The sequence below is a fragment of the Coregonus lavaretus genome, assembly GCF_964263955.1.
Source record: "Coregonus lavaretus genome assembly, chromosome: 14".
Classification (NCBI taxonomy): domain Eukaryota; kingdom Metazoa; phylum Chordata; class Actinopteri; order Salmoniformes; family Salmonidae; genus Coregonus; species Coregonus lavaretus.
In genome coordinates this window covers 1,041,330-1,062,189 of record NC_140001.1, presented here as the reverse complement: position 1 = coordinate 1,062,189, position 20,860 = coordinate 1,041,330, and the positions used below count along the sequence as shown (strand labels likewise).

General features: G+C 47.8%; 1 protein-coding gene across 5 annotated transcripts in view; it reads left to right on the top strand.

Annotated features, from left to right (window-relative positions):
- Nucleotides 1-20,860, top strand: part of LOC311141337 (protein RUFY3-like) — an 84,281-nt gene that overhangs the window by 30,868 nt on the left and 32,553 nt on the right. For all 5 annotated transcript variants that reach the window (XR_014614213.1, XR_014614214.1, XR_014614215.1 and 2 more), the window contains exons 2-3: nucleotides 14,229-14,402; nucleotides 15,812-15,929. Coding sequence is in view for 2 of the 5 variants with exons in the window: in XM_084176631.1 (XP_084032757.1) it covers nucleotides 14,229-14,402; nucleotides 15,812-15,929 (292 nt within the window). In the remaining 3 variants the exon portion in view is untranslated. The remainder of the gene's footprint in view (nucleotides 1-14,228; nucleotides 14,403-15,811; nucleotides 15,930-20,860) is intronic.

The following is a 20,860-nucleotide window of genomic DNA, read 5'->3' as shown; positions in this document are numbered from 1 at the left end:
GCTACGATCGGACGGGGCCTTCCCTCCCCTTCATTTTGTAGTGAGTTAGCATCATAGCTACGATCGGACGGGGCCTTCCCTCCCCTTCATTTTGTAGTGAGTTAGCATCATAGCTACGATCGGACGGGGCCTTCCCTCCCCTTCATTTTGTAGTGAGTTAGCATCATAGCTACGATCGGACGGGGCCTTCCCTCCCCTTCATTTTGTAGTGAGTTAGCATCATAGCTACGATCGGACGGGGCCTTCCCTCCCCTTCATTTTGTAGTGAGTTAGCATAGCTACGATCGGACGGGGCCTTCCCTCCCCTTCATTTTGTAGTGAGTTAGCATCATAGCTACGATCGGACGGGGCCGTCCCTCCCCTTCATTTTGTAGTGAGTTAGCATCATAGCTACGATCGGACGGGGCCGTCCCTCCCCTTCATTTTGTAGTGAGTTAGCATCATAGCTACGATCGGACGGGGCCGTCCCTCCCCTTCATTTTGTATTGAGTTAGCATCATAGCTACGATCGGACGGGGCCTTCCCTCCCCTTCATTTGGTAGTGAGTTAGCATAGCTACGATCGGACGGGGCCGTCCCTCCCCTTCATTTTGTATTGAGTTAGCATCATAGCTACGATCGGACGGGGCCTTCCCTCCCCTTCATTTGGTAGTGAGTTAGCATAGCTACGATCGGACGGGGCCTTCCCTCCCCTTCATTTTGTAGTGAGTTAGCATCATAGCTACGATCGGACGGGGCCGTCCCTCCCCTTCATTTTGTAGTGAGTTAGCATCATAGCTACGATCGGACGGGGCCTTCCCTCCCCTTCATTTGGTAGTGAGTTAGCATAGCTACGATCGGACGGGGCCTTCCCTCCCCTTCATTTTGTAGTGAGTTAGCATCATAGCTACGATCGGACGGGGCCGTCCCTCCCCTTCATTTTGTATTGAGTTAGCAGCATAGCTACGATCGGACGGGGCCGTCCCTCCCCTTCATTTTGTAGTGAGTTAGCATAGCTACGATCGGACGGGGCCTTCCCTCCCCTTCATTTTGTAGTGAGTTAGCATCATAGCTACGATCGGACGGGGCCTTCCCTCCCCTTCATTTTGTAGTGAGTTAGCATCATAGCTACGATCGGACGGGGCCTTCCCTCCCCGTCATTTTGTAGTGAGTTAGCATAGCTACGATCGGACGGGGCCTTCCCTCCCCTTCATTTTGTAGTGAGTTAGCATAGCTACGATCGGACGGGGCCTTCCCTCCCCTTCATTTTGTAGTGAGTTAGCATAGCTACGATCGGACGGGGCCGTCCCTCCCCTTCATTTTGTAGTGAGTTAGCATCATAGCTACGATCGGACGGGGCCTTCCCTCCCCTTCATTTTGTAGTGAGTTAGCATAGCTACGATCGGACGGGGCCTTCCCTCCCCTTCATTTTGTAGTGAGTTAGCATCATAGCTACGATCGGACGGGGCCGTCCCTCCCCTTCATTTTGTAGTGAGTTAGCATCATAGCTACGATCGGACGGGGCCTTCCCTCCCCTTCATTTTGTAGTGAGTTAGCATAGCTACGATCGGACGGGGCCTTCCCTCCCCTTCATTTTGTAGTGAGTTAGCATCATAGCTACGATCGGACGGGGCCTTCCCTCCCCTTCATTTAGTAGTGAGTTAGCATCATAGCTACGATCGGACGGGGCCGTCCCTCCCCTTCATTTTGTAGTGAGTTAGCATAGCTACGATCGGACGGGACCGTCCCTCCCCTTCATTTTGTAGTGAGTTAGCATCATAGCTACGATCGGACGGGGCCTTCCCTCCCCTTCATTTTGTAGTGAGTTAGCATAGCTACGATCGGACGGGGCCTTCCCTCCCCTTCATTTTGTAGTGAGTTAGCATCATAGCTACGATCGGACGGGGCCTTCCCTCCCCTTCATTTTGTAGTGAGTTAGCATAGCTACGATCGGACGGGGCCTTCCCTCCCCTTCATTTTGTAGTGAGTTAGCAGCATAGCTACGATCGGACGGGGCCGTCCCTCCCCTTCATTTTGTAGTGAGTTAGCATCATAGCTACGATCGGACGGGGCCTTCCCTCCCCTTCATTTTGTAGTGAGTTAGCATCATAGCTACGATCGGACGGGGCCTTCCCTCCCCTTCATTTTGTAATGAGTTAGCATCATAGCTACGATCGGACGGGGCCTTCCCTCCCCTTCATTTTGTAGTGAGTTAGCATCATAGCTACGATCGGACGGGGCCTTCCCTCCCCTTCATTTTGTAGTGAGTTAGCATCATAGCTACGATCGGACGGGGCCTTCCCTCCCCTTCATTTTGTAATGAGTTAGCATCATAGCTACGATCGGACGGGGCCTTCCCTCCCCTTCATTTTGTAGTGAGTTAGCATAGCTACGATCGGACGGGGCCTTCCCTCCCCTTCATTTTGTAGTGAGTTAGCAGCATAGCTACGATCGGACGGGGCCGTCCCTCCCCTTCATTTTGTAGTGAGTTAGCATCATAGCTACGATCGGACGGGGCCTTCCCTCCCCTTCATTTTGTAGTGAGTTAGCATCATAGCTACGATCGGACGGGGCCTTCCCTCCCCTTCATTTTGTAGTGAGTTAGCATCATAGCTACGATCGGACGGGGCCTTCCCTCCCCTTCATTTTGTAGTGAGTTAGCATAGCTACGATCGGACGGGGCCTTCCCTCCCCTTCATTTTGTAGTGAGTTAGCAGCATAGCTACGATCGGACGGGGCCTTCCCTCCCCTTCATTTGGTAGTGAGTTAGCATAGCTACGATCGGACGGGGCCTTCCCTCCCCTTCATTTAGTAGTGAGTTAGCATCATAGCTACGATCGGACGGGGCCGTCCCTCCCCTTCATTTTGTAGTGAGTTAGCATCATAGCTACGATCGGACGGGGCCTTCCCTCCCCTTCATTTGGTAGTGAGTTAGCATAGCTACGATCGGACGGGGCCTTCCCTCCCCTTCATTTTGTAGTGAGTTAGCATCATAGCTACGATCGGACGGGGCCGTCCCTCCCCTTCATTTTGTATTGAGTTAGCAGCATAGCTACGATCGGACGGGGCCGTCCCTCCCCTTCATTTTGTAGTGAGTTAGCATAGCTACGATCGGACGGGGCCTTCCCTCCCCTTCATTTTGTAGTGAGTTAGCATCATAGCTACGATCGGACGGGGCCTTCCCTCCCCTTCATTTTGTAGTGAGTTAGCATCATAGCTACGATCGGACGGGGCCTTCCCTCCCCGTCATTTTGTAGTGAGTTAGCATAGCTACGATCGGACGGGGCCTTCCCTCCCCTTCATTTTGTAGTGAGTTAGCATAGCTACGATCGGACGGGGCCTTCCCTCCCCTTCATTTTGTAGTGAGTTAGCATAGCTACGATCGGACGGGGCCGTCCCTCCCCTTCATTTTGTAGTGAGTTAGCATCATAGCTACGATCGGACGGGGCCTTCCCTCCCCTTCATTTTGTAGTGAGTTAGCATAGCTACGATCGGACGGGGCCTTCCCTCCCCTTCATTTTGTAGTGAGTTAGCATCATAGCTACGATCGGACGGGGCCGTCCCTCCCCTTCATTTTGTAGTGAGTTAGCATCATAGCTACGATCGGACGGGGCCTTCCCTCCCCTTCATTTAGTAGTGAGTTAGCATCATAGCTACGATCGGACGGGGCCGTCCCTCCCCTTCATTTTGTAGTGAGTTAGCATAGCTACGATCGGACGGGACCGTCCCTCCCCTTCATTTTGTAGTGAGTTAGCATCATAGCTACGATCGGACGGGGCCTTCCCTCCCCTTCATTTTGTAGTGAGTTAGCATAGCTACGATCGGACGGGGCCTTCCCTCCCCTTCATTTTGTAGTGAGTTAGCATCATAGCTACGATCGGACGGGGCCTTCCCTCCCCTTCATTTTGTAGTGAGTTAGCATAGCTACAATCGGACGGGGCCTTCCCTCCCCTTCATTTTGTAGTGAGTTAGCAGCATAGCTACGATCGGACGGGGCCGTCCCTCCCCTTCATTTTGTAGTGAGTTAGCATCATAGCTACGATCGGACGGGGCCTTCCCTCCCCTTCATTTTGTAGTGAGTTAGCATCATAGCTACGATCGGACGGGGCCTTCCCTCCCCTTCATTTTGTAATGAGTTAGCATCATAGCTACGATCGGACGGGGCCTTCCCTCCCCTTCATTTTGTAGTGAGTTAGCATCATAGCTACGATCGGACGGGGCCTTCCCTCCCCTTCATTTTGTAGTGAGTTAGCATCATAGCTACGATCGGACGGGGCCTTCCCTCCCCTTCATTTTGTAATGAGTTAGCATCATAGCTACGATCGGACGGGGCCTTCCCTCCCCTTCATTTTGTAGTGAGTTAGCATAGCTACGATCGGACGGGGCCTTCCCTCCCCTTCATTTTGTAGTGAGTTAGCAGCATAGCTACGATCGGACGGGGCCGTCCCTCCCCTTCATTTTGTAGTGAGTTAGCATCATAGCTACGATCGGACGGGGCCTTCCCTCCCCTTCATTTTGTAGTGAGTTAGCATCATAGCTACGATCGGACGGGGCCTTCCCTCCCCTTCATTTTGTAGTGAGTTAGCATCATAGCTACGATCGGACGGGGCCTTCCCTCCCCTTCATTTTGTAGTGAGTTAGCATAGCTACGATCGGACGGGGCCTTCCCTCCCCTTCATTTTGTAGTGAGTTAGCAGCATAGCTACGATCGGACGGGGCCGTCCCTCCCCTTCATTTTGTAGTGAGTTAGCATCATAGCTACGATCGGACGGGGCCTTCTCTCCCCTTCATTTTGTAGTGAGTTAGCATCATAGCTACGATCGGACGGGGCCTTCCCTCCCCTTCATTTTGTAATGAGTTAGCATCATAGCTATGATCGGACGGGGCCTTCCCTCCCCTTCATTTTGTATTGAGTTAGCATCATAGCTACGATCGGACGGGGCCTTCCCTCCCCTTCATTTTGTATTGAGTTAGCATAGCTACGATCGGACGGGGCCGTCCCTCCCCTTTCATTGTTTTATCATACCGTAGCCTCTCTGTAGTGTCTTTTAGGGAGTCCACGGTAGTTTTCACTGTCTTAATTTCCAATCATATTTCTTCCATCATTTGATTCCTGTTTTTAAGGCCTCAACCTCCCCCAGTAGCCCAGGCAATAGATCCAGCTTTTTTAACTACTCGCTCATGGCTGTAAACAATGCTGTATCTTCTGGATAAATGGTTATAAAAACGTCCCCCTCCAATGTTACGTTTAGAATTTTAGATGGCGGCTTCCCTTCAGTTTCTCTCCGAACTCTTCTTGTTCGCTTCGATGTATCTGATTATTTTTCGAGCAGATAAAAATGCTGATCAATAAATAGTTCCAAGGTTCTCTATATTAGTTTGTTTCACAGTTATCAGCTAATCCTCAATTGTTATGATTAATTCATGTCTACCTGCCATCTGCCACGTCATCAACGGTACACTTTGTCCACAACAATTCTTAATGCAATTGTGAGGAAAACTGCAGTTTTAATGACCTAAAAAGATGGGGATCTGCACCATTTGAATCCCGGAGTTTTTAACACGTTACCACTCCGCAATCCGCTGTGAGTGCTTAGGGGAGAGTGGGGCTAAATGTAACACGGGTCAATTGTAGGGTAACTTGTGTCACCTGCCACCCTACCTCAACATAATGTTTTAGGAGTGACTTAAAAAATTGTGATGAGACCGATTTTACATTTTTCGTTCAGCAAGAGTAGTGGCAACCAGGGAAAGTGTAGGGGAAAAGATTGTGACATGAAGTGGTTTGTGAGAAGTACAGGAAGTACAGGAAGGGGGCGTGTTACCCTGTAAGGCAGATTATCCCAAGTTACCTTAATTATATTCACTGTGTTTATGCAAGTTTCTTGGGACATAAAATTCTTCAATATGATTCTAACATTTACATTACATTTACGTCATTTAGCAGACGCTCTTATCCAGAGCGACTTACAAATAGGTGCATTCACCTTATAGCCAGTGGGATAACCACTTTACAAAGTTTTTTTTTTTTTTTTTGGGTGGGTTGGAGTAAAGGGGGGGGGGGGTAGAAGGATTACTTTATCCTATCCCAGGTATTCCTTAAAGAGGTGGGGTTTCAAATGTCTCCGGAAGGTGGTGAGTGACTCCGCTGTCCTGGCGTCGTGAGGGAGCTTGTTCCACCATTGGGGTGCCAGAGCAGCGAACAGTTTTGACTGGGCTGAGCGGGAACTATGCTTCCGCAGAGATAGGGGAGCCAGCAGGCCAGAGGTGGATGAACACAGTGCCCTCGTTTGGGTGTAGGGACTGATCAGAACCTGAAGGTACGGAGGTGCCGTTCCCCTCACAGCTCCGTAGGCAAGCACCATGGTCTTGTAGCAGATGCGAGCTTCAACTGGAAGCCAGTGGAGTGTGCGGAGGAGCGGGGTGACGTGAGAGAACTTGGGAAGGTTGAACACCAGACGGGCTGCGGCATTCTGGATGAGTTGTAGGGGTTTAATGGCACAGGCAGGGAGCCCAGCCAACAGCGAGTTGCAGTAATCCAGACGGGAGATGACAAGTGCCTGGATTAGGACCTGTGCCGCTTCCTGTGTAAGGCAGGGTCGTACTCTCCGAATGTTGTAAAGCATGAACCTACAGGATCGGGTCACCGCCTTGATGTTAGCGGAGAACGACAGGGTGTTGTCCAGGGTCACGCCAAGGCTCTTCGCACTCTGGGAGGAGGACACAACGGAGTTGTCAACCGTGATGGCGAGATCATGGAACGGGCAGTCCTTCCCCGGGAGGAAGAGCAGCTCCGTCTTGCCGAGGTTCAGCTTGAGGTGGTGATCCGTCATCCATACTGATATGTCTGCCAGACATGCAGAGATGCGATTCGCCACCTGGTTATCAGAAGGGGGAAAGGAGAAGATGAGTTGTGTGTCGTCAGCGTAGCAATGATAGGAGAGGCCATGTGAGGATATGACAGAGCCAAGTGACTTGGTGTATAGCGAGAATAGGAGAGGGCCTAGAACTGAGCCCTGGGGGACACCAGTGGTGAGAGCACGTGGTGCGGAGACAGCTTCTCGCCACGCCACTTGGTAGGAGCGACCGGTCAGGTAGGACGCAATCCAAGAGTGAGCCGCGCCGGAGATGCCCAGCTCGGAGAGGGTGGAGAGGAGGATCTGATGGTTCACAGTATCAAAGGCAGCAGACAGGTCTAGAAGGACAAGAGCAGAGGAGAGAGAGTTAGCTTTAGCAGTGCGGAGAGCCTCTGTGACACAGAGAAGAGCAGTCTCAGTTGAATGACCAGTCTTGAAACCTGACTGGTTTGGATCAAGAAGGTCATTCTGAGAGAGATAGCAAGAGAGTTGGCTAAAGACGGCACGCTCAATAGTTTTGGAGAGAAAAGAAAGAAGGGATACTGGTCTGTAGTTGTTGACATCAGAGGGATCGAGTGTTGGTTTTTTGAGAAGGGGTGCAACTCTCGCTCTCTTGAAGACGGAAGAGACATAGCCAGCGGTCAAGGATGAGTTGATCAGCGAGGTGAGGTAAGGGAGAAGGTCACCGGAGATGGTCTGGAGAAGAGAGGAGGGGATAGGGTCAAGCGGGCAGGTTGTTGGGCGGCCTGCCGTCACAAGTCGCAAGATTTTATCTGGAGAGAGAGGGGAGAAAGAAGTCAAAGCATAGGGTAGGGCAGTGTGAGCAGGACCAGCAGTGTCATTTGACTTAACAAACGAGGATCGGATGTCGTCAACCTTCTTTTCAAAATGGTTGACGAAGTCATCCACAGAGAGGGAGGAGGGGGGGGGGGGGATTCAGCAGGGAGGAGAATGTGGCAAAGAGCTTCCTAGGGTTAGAGGCGGATACTTGGAATTTAGAGTGGTAGAAAGTGGCCTTAGCAGCAGAAACAGATGAAGAAAATGTAGAGAGGAGGGAGTGAAAAGATGCCAGGTCTGCAGGGAGTCTAGTTTTCTTCCATTTCCGCTCAGCTGCCCGGAGCTCTGTTCTGTGAGCTCGCAATGAGTCATCAAGCCACGGAGCTGGAGGGGAGGACCGAGCCGGCCTAGTTAAAAGATTACATTTGGGATCTAGCTAATGATTAGCCCAATATGGTAAATGCAGATGGGCTACCCCATAGCCACTATGCTGCATCAGATGGGCTACAGGTGATAATGCTTATTGCTAAAGCATACCTGATAATATGGACCATGCATAGGATATACAGTGGGGAGAACAAGTATTTGATACACTGCCGATTTTGCAGGTTTTCCTACTTACAAAGCATGTAGAGGTCTGTAAGTTTTATCATAGGTACACTTCAACTGTGAGAGACGGAATCTAAAACAAAAATCCAGAAAATCATCATGTATTATTTTTCAAGTAATTAATTTGCATTTTATTGCATGACATAAGTATTTGATACATCATAAAAGCAGAACTTAATATTTGGTACAGAAACCTTTGTTTGCAATTACAGAGATCATACGTTTCCTGTAGGTCTTGACCAGGTTTGCACACACTGCAGCAGGGATTTTGGCCCACTCCTCCATACAGACCTTCTCCAGATCCTTCAGGTTTCGGGGCTGTCGCTGGGCAATACGGACTTTCAGCTCCCTCCAAAGATGTTCTATTGGGTTCAGGTCTGGAGACTGGCTAGGCCACTCCAGGACCTTGAGATGCCTCTTACGGAGCCACTCCTTAGTTGCCCTGGCTGTGTGTTTCGGGTCGTTGTCATGCTGGAAGACCCAGCCACGACCCATCTTCAATGCTCTTACTGAGGGAAGGAGGTTGTTGGCCAAGATCTCGCGATACATGGCCCCATCCATCCTCCCCTCAATACGGTGCAGTCGTCCTGTCCCCTTTGCAGAAAAGCATCCCCAAAGAATGATGTTTCCACCTCCATGCTTCACGGTTGGGATGGTGTTCTTGGGGTTGTACTCATCCTTCTTCTTCCTCCAAACAAGGCGAGTGGAGTTTAGACCAAAAAGCTATATTTTTGTCTCATCAGACCACATGACCTTCTCCCATTCCTCCTCTGGATCATCCAGATGGTCATTGGCAAACTTCAGACGGGCCTGGACATGCGCTGGCTTGAGCAGGGGGACCTTGCGTGCGCTGCAGGATTTTAATCCATGACGGCGTAGTGTGTTACTAATGGTTTTCTTTGAGACTGTGGTCCCAGCTCTCTTCAGGTCATTGACCAGGTCCTGCCGTGTAGTTCTGGGCTGATCCCTCACCTTCCTCATGATCATTGATGCCCCACGAGGTGAGATCTTGCATGGAGCCCCAGACCGAGGGTGATTGACCGTCATCTTGAACGTCTAATTTTCTAATAATTGCGGCAACAGTTGTTGCCTTCTCACCAAGCTGCTTGCCTATTGTCCTGTAGCCCATTCCAGCCTTGTGCAGGTCTACAATTTTATCCCTGATGTCCTTACACAGCTCTCTGGTCTTGGCCATTGTGGAGAGGTTGGAGTCTGTTTGATTGAGTGTGTGGACAGGTGTCTTTTATACAGGTAACGAGTTCAAACAGGTGCAGTTAATACAGGTAATGAGTGGAGAACAGGAGGGCTTCTTAAAGAAAAACTAACAGGTCTGTGAGAGCCGGAATTCTTACTGGTTGGTAGGTGATCAAATACTTATATCATGCAATAAAATGCAAATTAATTACTTAAAAACAATGTTATTTTCTGGATTTTTGTTTTAGATTCCGTCTCTCAGGAGTTGAAGTGTACCTATGATAAAAATGACAGACCTCTACATGCTTTGTAAGTAGGAAAACCTGCAAAATCGGCAGTGTATCAAATACTTGTTCTCCCCACTGTATGTATGGTCCAATATATGTTTTTATTTTATTAATTTTTTACAAATACCAAATATGTTATTGGGCTCATTTCTGGAGGTGGAAATTATACTTTAGATGGTGTCGACATAATTTTATTTTCATTCATTTTGGAGTAAATGTCCTTTTTAGAAAGTCATTAGAACTGAGCTTCTCAGTCCTCCGACATAGAATTTGCAAAAGCAGTTAAGATAACATTTTAATTGAATGCAATATCATGACTTAATATCATGACTGGGTCATTTTTATTGAATCATGATTACCTATTTTTTATTTTCTTACACCAAATACAAACATACATGTACAAACAACAACTTAGACGCACCCATCCAACGACTACATCTCCTCTGCCCAGACCCACATGCTCACCCATCCAACGACTACATCTCCTCTGCCCAGACCCACATGCTCACACCATCCAACGACTACATCTCCTCTGCCCAGACCCACATGCTCACACCATCCAACGACTACATCTCCTCTGCCCAGACCCCCATGCTCACACCATCCAACGACTACATCTCCTCTGCCCAGACCCCCATGCTCACACCATCCAACGACTACATCTCCTCTGCCCAGACCCACATGCTCACACCATCCAACGACTACATCTCCTCTGCCCAGACCCACATGCTCACACCATCCCTAGCGCCTGCATTATTGTTTACCACATGGCCTGAAACTGCACCATTTTGTTTCTTTCCCTAGCCTTTAATATTTCAATAATAAATCATTTGATTTTTCCATTGTGTTAATGATGGCAGATTGATTGATTTCCAGGTTTTTAATATACGTTTTTTCAAGATGAGTGATGAGAAGAGAATCGTCCAGCCCATTGGGCATCTCACTACACCCCCATATGTCATGTCTTGAAATACGCAGACAGACGGATTCAAAGTACGTTTCCATTGTAATACTTCTGACACACAACTTTCTAGCGCCGCCCACAGCTTTTGGACTTCATAGTCCTCTGTAGCTCAATTGGTAGAGCACGGCGCTTGTAACGCCAGGGTAGTGGGTTCGATCCCCGGGACCACCCATACACAAAAATGTATGCACACATGACTGTAAGTCGCTTTGGATAAAAGCGTCTGCTAAATGGCATAATATTATTTTATTAATATTATATATTAATATTATAGCATTCCCAGAAAGCACGGATTATTGAATCCTTGTTAGTTTTACACTTAAGACATGACTCTGCCGTTGTGCTGTAGAATTTGTGAATTTTGTCTCTTGTATAATAAATTCTATACATTATTTATACTGCATTAAGAAATCCTCTTTTTGTTGCTGCCTTAAAGGGTAACTCTCAAACCCAGCCTTTTCCCCTTCAATTAAAAAACTAAATGCATTCTGGTGAGAAGTTGTGGGTGGGGAGAATTGCTCATAAATATTCATTTTGGGGGGTGGGTAAACGTTGTTGTACCTGATCCCAACATTTCCTCACTAAAGCATACTGATCAGAAGTCCACTGTCACGCTCTGATAATACAATTGTGCATCGCAAGCAAATGTGTCCCTCGACAGTTAGCTCAGTGTTAAGGTGCAGAGTTCCTGTCCCTGGACAGTTAGCTCAGTGTTAAGGTGCAGAGTTCCTGTCCCTGGACAGTTAGCTCAGTGTTAAGGTGCAGAGTTCCTGTCCCTGGACAGTTAGCTCAGTGTTAAGGTGCAGAGTTCCTGTCCCTGGACAGTTAGCTCAGTGTTAAGGTGCAGAGTTCCTGTCCCTGGACAGTTAGCTCAGTGTTAAGGTGCAGAGTTCCTGTCCCTGGACAGTTAGCTCAGTGTTAAGGTGCAGAGTTCCTGTCCCTGGACAGTTAGCTCGGTGTTAAGGTGCAGAGTTCCTGTCCCTGGACAGTTAGCTCAGTGTTAAGGTGCAGAGTTCCTGTCCCTGGACAGTTAGCTCAGTGTTAAGGTGCAGAGTTCCTGTCATTGCCACTTGCGGTGTAAATTCTAATCCCACATGGGGCACCAAAAAATGATTTGAATTGTGAACTCACATTTATTGGGGTATTTTGTTTGGAAGAAAAGTGAAATCATCACCTTGAAAATTAAGATTAGGGGCTAAATTCAATCCAACCCACATTGCAGTATTTACACAGTGGCTCTTTTTCCAATGCTCAAATCAACTCACAGATTTGGTTTTGTTCAAGAAAGTCTTAACATTGAGGCCTACGTCCATGTTTACTTTCCTTGCACATCTTCATCCTCCCAAACCTGCAACTTCATCCTCCCAAACCTTGTCCTTCATCCTCCCAAACCTGGTGCCTTCATCCTCCCAAACCTGGTCTTTCATCCTCCCTAACCTTCACCTTCATCCTCCCAAACATTGTCCTTCATCCTCCCAAACCTGCAACTTCATCCTCCCAAACCTGGTCTTTCATCCTCCCAAACCTGGTCTTTCATCCTCCCAAACCTTGTCCTTCATCCTCCCAAACCTGCAACTTCATCCTCCCAAACCTGCAACTTCATCCTCCCAAACCTGCAACTTCATCCTCCCAAACCGTCTCCTTCATCCTCCCAAACCTGGTACTTCATCCTCCCTAACAAGCCTCCAGTCCTCCTGGGCTCATTTCTCACCACCTTGGCACCTGGTCCCACTTCACTCCCTTCCGCTTGACCTGAACCCTTCAATGTTTTTAGATATAAGCAGTGTAGTGGTGGAGCTCTCACCATATTGCTCCCCAATGGAAAGGGTTAGCCCCAATGGAAAGGGTTAGCCCCAAGGGGAAGGGTTAGCCCCAAGGGAAAGGGTTAGCCCCAAGGGAAAGGGTTAGCCCCAAGGGGAAGGGTTAGCCCCAAGGGGAAGGGTTAGCCCCAAGGGGAAGGGTTAGCCCCAAGGGGAAGGGTTAGCCCCAATGGAAAGGGTTAGCCCCAAGGGAAAGGGTTAGCCCCAATGGAAAGGGTTAGCCCCAATGGAAAGGGTTAGCCCCAAGGGAAAGGGTTAGCCCCAATGGAAAGGGTTAGCCCCAAGGGAAAGGGTTAGCCCCAAGGGAAAGGGTTAGCCCCAAGGGGAAGGGTTAGCCCCAAGGGGAAGGGAGCGAATTTCTAATCGGTTGTGTGTCTCCCTGCTTTGCAGTCATCTCAAAGCCTTTTGCCACCCTGGCATGGCTGTGTGTTTGGCATGGCCATCCATTCAACTTACCCACCCTGGCTGGCTGTGTGACCATCCAATCTACAGCATGTATTGGCCTGTGCCTCAACACCTCAGCATGACTGCTGCACCTACCATTTTGCCACCATCAGACTCTTTCTCTTTTGCTTCCTCTCTCTCTCTCTCTCTCTCTCTCTCTCTCTCTCTCTCTCTCTCTGTCTCTCTGTCTCTCTCTCTCTCTCTCTCTCTCTCTCTCTCTCTCTCTCTCTCTCTCTCTCTCTCTCTCTATTCTGGGTGGTTGATATTCCAGGAACCTGTTCTGTTGCTTCATTCTCTTTGCTTCCTGGTTTCCTGGCCAATACCCTGCTGCTGCTATGCCTGTTGGATAGAGCCCACTGCTCTGTGCCAGTTTCACCTCCCTGCCGCTCCACAAAGCTGTGAAACCTCTTCCATTCACTGGCTCTGGAAAAATGCACAATAACTTTTCTGTTCATAGGATTTGTAAATAGTTTACAGGTGTGCTGCTCTGCAGTTATTCTATCCTATAGCCCACTGAACAAAAATATCAACGCAACATGTTAAGTGTTGGTCCCATGTTTCATGAGCTGAAATAAGATCCCAGGAATGTTCCATACGAACAGAAATCTTAACTGCTGTTTCAGGGTCTTGTTCAGCTAGCTGCTTTCACTTGACTGCTTCCTTTATTCCACTTTGTTCCGCCTGTACCGAAAGGTCTTCACTCATATTTCAATTACGTATATTGTAGTTGCTTGATATTTGTGGTGTCATCCAGTAGGCTATCTCTCGAGGGACCATGTCACCGCCCTGAAGACCGTCTGGTTAGTGGTTATGAGGTCCGGGTGGAATGTGAAGAGGTGGATGTTTTACAGTCAGTTTAGTCGCTGACCTTCCTTGATGTCTCGCTATTATAAGACATGAATGCAAATAACAGTAATGTGACTTGCTAAAGCAAGAACCAGTCCCTCCAGGATGTCACAGATTTTTTGTAAAAATTTGCAGGCAAAAATGCTTGATTTTGGTTCTACAATTCGGACATTTTGCATGGCAATATGCAATGATTTTGTCCAATTTTGTTGCGAAAAATGCGCTGACGAGGGAAAAGGTTTGTCGCTACATCCTCTATGTCTGTTGGGAGATATCCTTCCTCTCTCGGTTCTCAGTTTTGATTTGCTGCTGCCTTCAGCTAGTGTTGCTGCCATTGTGACTGTATTGTACCAGGGTTGGTTTGTTGACGTTTCTTCTTTCTCCTTCCCTCTCTCCTTTATCTTATCCCTCTATTTCTTCCTCTTCTCTTTCCCTCTCTCCTCCATCTCCAGATCCGAAGGACCCTATAGCCATCGAGCGGTTGAACCTGATGAACATGGCTAAGCTGAGCATCAAGGGCCTGATTGAGTCGGCCCTGAACCTGGGCCGAACCCTGGACTCCGACTACGCTCCGCTGCAGCAGTTCTTCGTGGTCATGGAGCACTGCCTCAAACACGGACTCAAAAGTACGGAGACGTGTGACATCCCCTACCTACCTATGTTATTGTTTGTTCTTGCCTGGTCCCAGATCTGTTTGTGCGGTCTTGCCAACGCCTATGGTCATTGTTTCACCAAACGTGACATTGACCATAGGAGTTGGTTGGCAAAACAGATCTGGGACATGTCTGTACTAGATGTAGGCTTGTTTCTCTGGTGTAACAAGAATCACTAGTCACATCCCTTCTAATAATGATTTGAGAACCGTGCTCCCAAATTATTACAAACACATCGACTGTCGTAACTCGCAGAAATTCTACTCTTTACCACTTCTACACGCCTTTTGGACACGGGGTATAAGGCCCTCTCCCGCCTCCTTTCGGCATATCCGACCATGACTCCATCTTGCTTCTCCCCGCCTACAAACAAAGACTCAAGAGGGAAGTGCCGGTGGTCAGGTCTGTACAGCGTTGGTCCGTACAGCGTTGGTCCAACCAATCACAATTCAGGCTCCAAGACTGTTTTGATCACGTGGACTGAAATATGTTCCGGGTTGTCTCTGGAGATAACATCAATGAAGACGCCGACTCAGTCACCAGATTCATAAAACAATGCATAGATGACGTGATTTACTCCAGTAGTAGTAGTTGGCCTGATTACCAACAGCAACGAGACGGCCTACAGAGAGGAGGGAGGCACACTGACAGGTAAACAACCTCTCCCTCAACGTTAGCAAAACAAAGGAGCTGATTGTGGACTTCAGGAGGAATCAGGCTGGACACGAACCCCATCCTCATCAACGGGGCCTCCGTAGAGATGGTCTTCTAATTCCTCAGAGTAAACATCTCAGAGCAGCTGAACTGGTCTAACCACACGGACACCGTGGTGAAGAAGGCACGACAGAGACTCTTCAACCTCAGGAGGCTGATGAAATGTGGCCTGTCCCCGAGGGCCTCACAGTGTTCTACAGGAGCACCATCGAGAGCATACTGTCGTGCTGCATCACAGCCTGGTAGGCAGCTCCACCGCCGCGGACCGCATGGTGCTTCAGAGGGTGATGCGGCCAGCCGAATGCACCATTGGGTGCACACTGCCTGGCCTCCAGGACACCTACAGCACCCGGTGTCACAGGAAGGCCAAGAAGATCATCAAGGACCCCAGCCACCCAAACAATGCCCTGCTCTCCCCGCTTCCATCCCTCAGACGCGGGCAGTACAGGAGCATCATGGGAAAAACTGGAAGGACTGGCCAATAGCTTCTACCCCCAGTCCATCAGGCTGCTGAATAGCCACCACTAGTCAGCTACCCACAACCCCCTCCTACATTCAGGATGCTTAGAAGCAAAGTGCCCTGTTTAGCCCAGAGTTTTTCAGGATGATCTTAGCATTGGTGTTCTGTAGTATTCTTGGCCTAACGTTCCCTCTACCAAACCCCTCAGCCAAGAAGACGTTCCTGGGGCAGAACAAGTCTTTCTGGGGGGCCCTGGAGCTGGTGGAGAAGCTCACCCCGGAGGCTGGAGAGATCACGGCCAGCGTCAAAGACCTGCCAGGACTCAAGTAAGACCTTAGCCTGACTAACGTCATCCCTAATGTCCTCTTCCCATCCCTAATGTCCTCTTCCCATCTGAATAACACCATCTCTAATGTCCTCTTCCTGTCTGAATAACACCATCTCTAATGTCCTCTTCCCATCTGAATAACACCATCCCTAATGTCCTCTTCCCATCTGAATAACACCATCCCTAATGTCCTCTTCCCGTCTGAATAACACCATCTCTAATGTCCTCTTCCTGTCTGAATAACACCATCTCTAATGTCCTCTTCCCATCTGAATAACACCATCCCTAATGTCCTCTTCCCATCTGAATAACACCATCCCTAATGTCCTCTTCCCGTCTGAATAACACCATCTCTAATGTCCTCTTCACATCTGAATAACACCATCTCTAATGTCCTCTTCCCATCTGAATAACACCATCTCTAATGTCCTCTTCCCATCTGAATAACATCATCTATAATGTCCTCTTCCCATCTGAATAACACCATCTCTAATGTCCTCTTCCCGTCTGAATAACACCATCTCTAATGTCCTCTTCCCATCTGAATAACACCATCTCTAATGTCCTCTTCCCATCTGAATAACATCATCCCTAATGTCCTCTTCCCATCTGAATAACACCATTAATGTCCTCTTCCCATCTGAATAACATCATCCCTAATGTCCTCTTCCCATCTGAATAACACCATCCCTAATGTCCTCTTCCCGTCTGAATAACACCATTAATGTCCTCTTCCCATCTGAATAACACCATCCCTAATGTCCTCTTCCCATCTGAATAACGCCATTAATGTCCTCTTCCCATCTGAATAACACCATTAATGTCCTCTTCCCATCTGAATAACACCATCCCTAATGTCATCTTCCCATCTGAATAACACCATTAATGTCCTCTTCCCATCTGAATAACACCATCTCTAATGTCCTCTTCCCATCTGAATAACACCATCCCTAATGTCCTCTTCCCATCCCTAATGTCCTCTTCCCATCTGAATAACATCATCCCTAATGTCATCTTCCCATCTGAATAACATCATCCCTAATGTCATCTTCCCATCTGAATAACACCATTAATGTCCTCTTCCCATCTGAATAACACCATCTCTAATGTCCTCTTCCCATCTGAATAACACCATCCCTAATGTCCTCTTCCAATCTGAATAACACCATCTCTAATGTCCTCTTCCCATCCCTAATGTCCTCTTCCCATCCCTAATGTCCTCTTCCCATTAAATCAAAATATTGAAGATCTACAGGTAACTGCCAAAATAAAGGAAACCCCAACATAAAGCGTCTTAACAGGGCGTTGGTTGGGCCACCACGAGCCAGAACAGCTTCAATGCTCCTTGGCATAGATTCTACAAGAGTCTGGAACTCTATTGGAGGGATGAGACACCATTCTTCCACCAGAAATTCCATCATTAGGTGTTTTGTTGATGGTGGTGGAAAATGCTGTCTCAGGTGTTCAATAGGGTTAAGATCTGGTGACACACACACGTTTGTTTTACTATCCTTGTGGGGACCAAATTTTCCCATTTTAAAATCCTATTTTACCTAACCCTAATTCTAACCCCTAAGCCTAAGATAGATGTTTTCCTTGGCAAAATGTCCCCAATTTTCCTTGTTTTACTATCCATGTGAGGACTTCTGGTTGTAAGCTAACATATAGAATTGTTTTAAGATGGTCATACCAAGGATCATTTAGCTATTTGATTTGGATGAAGCATTGAATTTGGCATTACTGCTATTAGCCAATAGAAATGCAATGAGTAACAAATTAATCTACATGGAACAACAGAAAGTCCCCCAAAATCTCAAGGAACGTTGTTCTGAAGTGTCTGTCCTATATCTGAGAGATATAAGATCAGGGAAACTTTTTAAATGTTTTATTTTAGGCACTAAACTATCTCCATATATACTTCCATTCATTTTTAAAAACTAGTACCGGGACCTTCAGATGAGTCCTGTGACGCATGTGGGGGTCGTAGAGCCAAACGGAGAGTCTCATCTTTCAAGAGGCCAAACCGTTCAAACGCTACAGACGTTTTTTGTGAGAAGACCAATTTTCGGGACGTCTCATGGTCTGACAAACACCTCTGTAGCTCTGTCACCTTTCACAGCAGATGCGGAAGGGCGATATCGGCGGATTGAGACAGAATATATCTGTAGCTTAAACTGACAGATTCTGATGGGGATTCTATTATTCTGTTTATTGGGGGTTGCGGAAGTTGTAAGGTCATTAAACCCCCTGTGCTCCTTTGAGACCCCTCTCTGAAACCCCCTGTGCTCCTTTGAGACCCCTCTCTGAAACCCCCTGTGCTCCTTTGAGACCCCTCTCTGAAACCCCCTGTGCTCCTTTGAGACCCCTCTCTGAAACCCCCTGTGCTCCTTTGAGACCCCTCTCTGAAACCCCCTGTGCTCCTTTGAGACCCCTCTCTGAAACCCCCTGTGCTCCTTTGAGACCCCTCTCTGAAACCCCCTGTGCTCCTTTGAGACCCCTCTCTGAAACCCCCTGTGCTCCTTTGAGACCCCTCTCTGAAACCCCCTGTGCTCCTTTGAGACCCCTCTCTGAAACCCCCTGTGCTCCTTTGAGACCCCTCTCTGAAACCCCCTGTGCTCCTTTGAGACCCCTCTCTGAAACCCCCTGTGCTCCTTTGAGACCCCTCTCTGAAACCCCCTGTGCTCCTTTGAGACCCCTCTCTGAAACCCCCTGTGCTCCTTTGAGACCCCTCTCTGAAACCCCCTGTGCTCCTTTGAGACCCCTCTCTGAAACCCCCTGTGCTCCTTTGAGACCCCTCTCTGAAACCCCCTGTGCTCCTTTGAGACCCCTCTCTGAAACCCCCTGTGCTCCTTTGAGACCCCTCTCTGAAACCCCCTGTGCTCCTTTGAGACCCCTCTCTGAAACCCCCTGTGCTCCTTTGAGACCCCTCTCTGAAACCCCCTGTGCTCCTTTGAGACCCCTCTCTGAAACCCCCTGTGCTCCTTTGAGACCCCTCTCTGAAACCCCCTGTGCTCCTTTGAGACCCCTCTCTGAAACCCCCTGTGCTCCTTTGAGACCCCTCTCTGAAACCCCCTGTGCTCCTTTGAGACCCCTCTCTGAAACCCCCTGTGCTCCTTTGAGACCCCTCTCTGAAACCCCCTGTGCTCCTTTGAGACCCCTCTCTGAAACCCCCTGTGCTCCTTTGAGACCACTCTCTGAAACCCCCTGTGCTCCTTTGAGACCCCTCTCTGAAACCCCCTGTGCTCCTTTGAGACCCCTCTCTGAAACCCCCTATGCTCCTTTGAGACCCCTCTCTGAAAGTCACTGAGATCTCTTCTTCTAGCCATGGTAGCCAAAATAATGGGCAAGCCTCCCAAAGCATGATGGGATGTTTTTTAAATGCTTAATTATCTCAGGAACCACACCTGTGTGGAAGCACCTGCTTTCAATATACTCTGTATCCCTCATTTACTCAAGTGTTTCCTTTATTTTGGCAGTTACCTGTATGTCTCTAAGTCTATTCATTGGATTGTTTGGCAGTTACCTGGATGTCTCTAAGTCTATTCATTGGATTGTTTGGCAGTTCCCTGGATGTCTCTAAGTCTATTCATTGGATTGTTTGGCAGTTACCTGGATGTCTCTAAGTCTATTCATTGGATTGTTTGGCAGTTCCCTGTATATCTCTAAGTCTATTCATTGGATTGTTTGGCAGTTCCCTGGATGTCTCTAAGTCTATTCATTGGATTGTTTGGCAGTTCCCTGTATATCTCTAAGTCTATTCATTGGATTGTTTGGCAGTTCCCTGTATATCTCTAAGTCTATTCATTGGATTGTTTGGCAGTTACCTGTATATCTCTAAGTCTATTCATTGGATTGTTTGGCAGTTACCTGGATGTCTCTAAGTCTATTCATTGGATTGTTTGGCAGTTCCCTGTATATCTCTAAGTCTATTCATTGGATTGTTTGGCAGTTCCCTGTATATCTCTAAGTCTATTCATTGGATTGTTTGGCAGTTCCCTGTATATCTCTAAGTCTATTCATTGGATTGTTTGGCAGTTACCTGTATATCTCTAAGTCTATTCATTGGATTGTTTGGCAGTTACCTGGATGTCTCTAAGTCTATTCATTGGATTGTTTGGCAGTTCCCTGTATATCTCTAAGTCTATTCATTGGATTGTTTGGCAGTTCCCTGTATATCTCTAAGTCTATTCATTGGATTGTTTGGCAGTTACCTGGATGTCTCTAAGTCTATTCATTGGATTGTTTGGCAGTTACCTGGATGTCTCTAAGTCTATTCATTGGATTGTTTGGCAGTTACCTGTATATCTCTAAGTCTATTCATTGGATTGTTTGGCAGTTACCTGGATGTCTCTAAGTCTATTCATTGGATTGTTTGGCAGTTACCTGGATGTCTCTAAGTCTATTCATTGGATTATTTGGCAGTTACCTGGATGTCTCTAAGTCTATTCATTGGATTGTTTGGCAGTTCCCTGTATATCTCTAAGTCTATTCATTGGATTGTTTGGCAGTTCCCTGTATATCTCTAAGTCTATTCATTGGATTGTTTGGCAGTTACCTGTATATCTCTAAGTCTATTCATTGGATTGTTTGGCAGTTACCTGGATGTCTCTAAGTCTATTCATTGGATTGTTTGGCAGTTACCTGGATGTCTCTAAGTCTATTCATTGGATTGTTTGGCAGTTACCTGGATGTCTCTAAGTCTATTCATTGGATTGTTTGGCAGTTACCTGGATGTCTCTAAGTCTATTCATTGGATTGTTTGGCAGTTACCTGGATGTCTCTAAGTCTATTCATTGGATTGTTTGGCAGTTACCTGGATGTCTCTAAGTCTATTCATTGGATTGTTTGGCAGTTACCTGGATGTCTCTAAGTCTATTCATTGGATTGTTTGGCAGTTACCTGGATGTCTCTAAGTCTATTCATTGGATT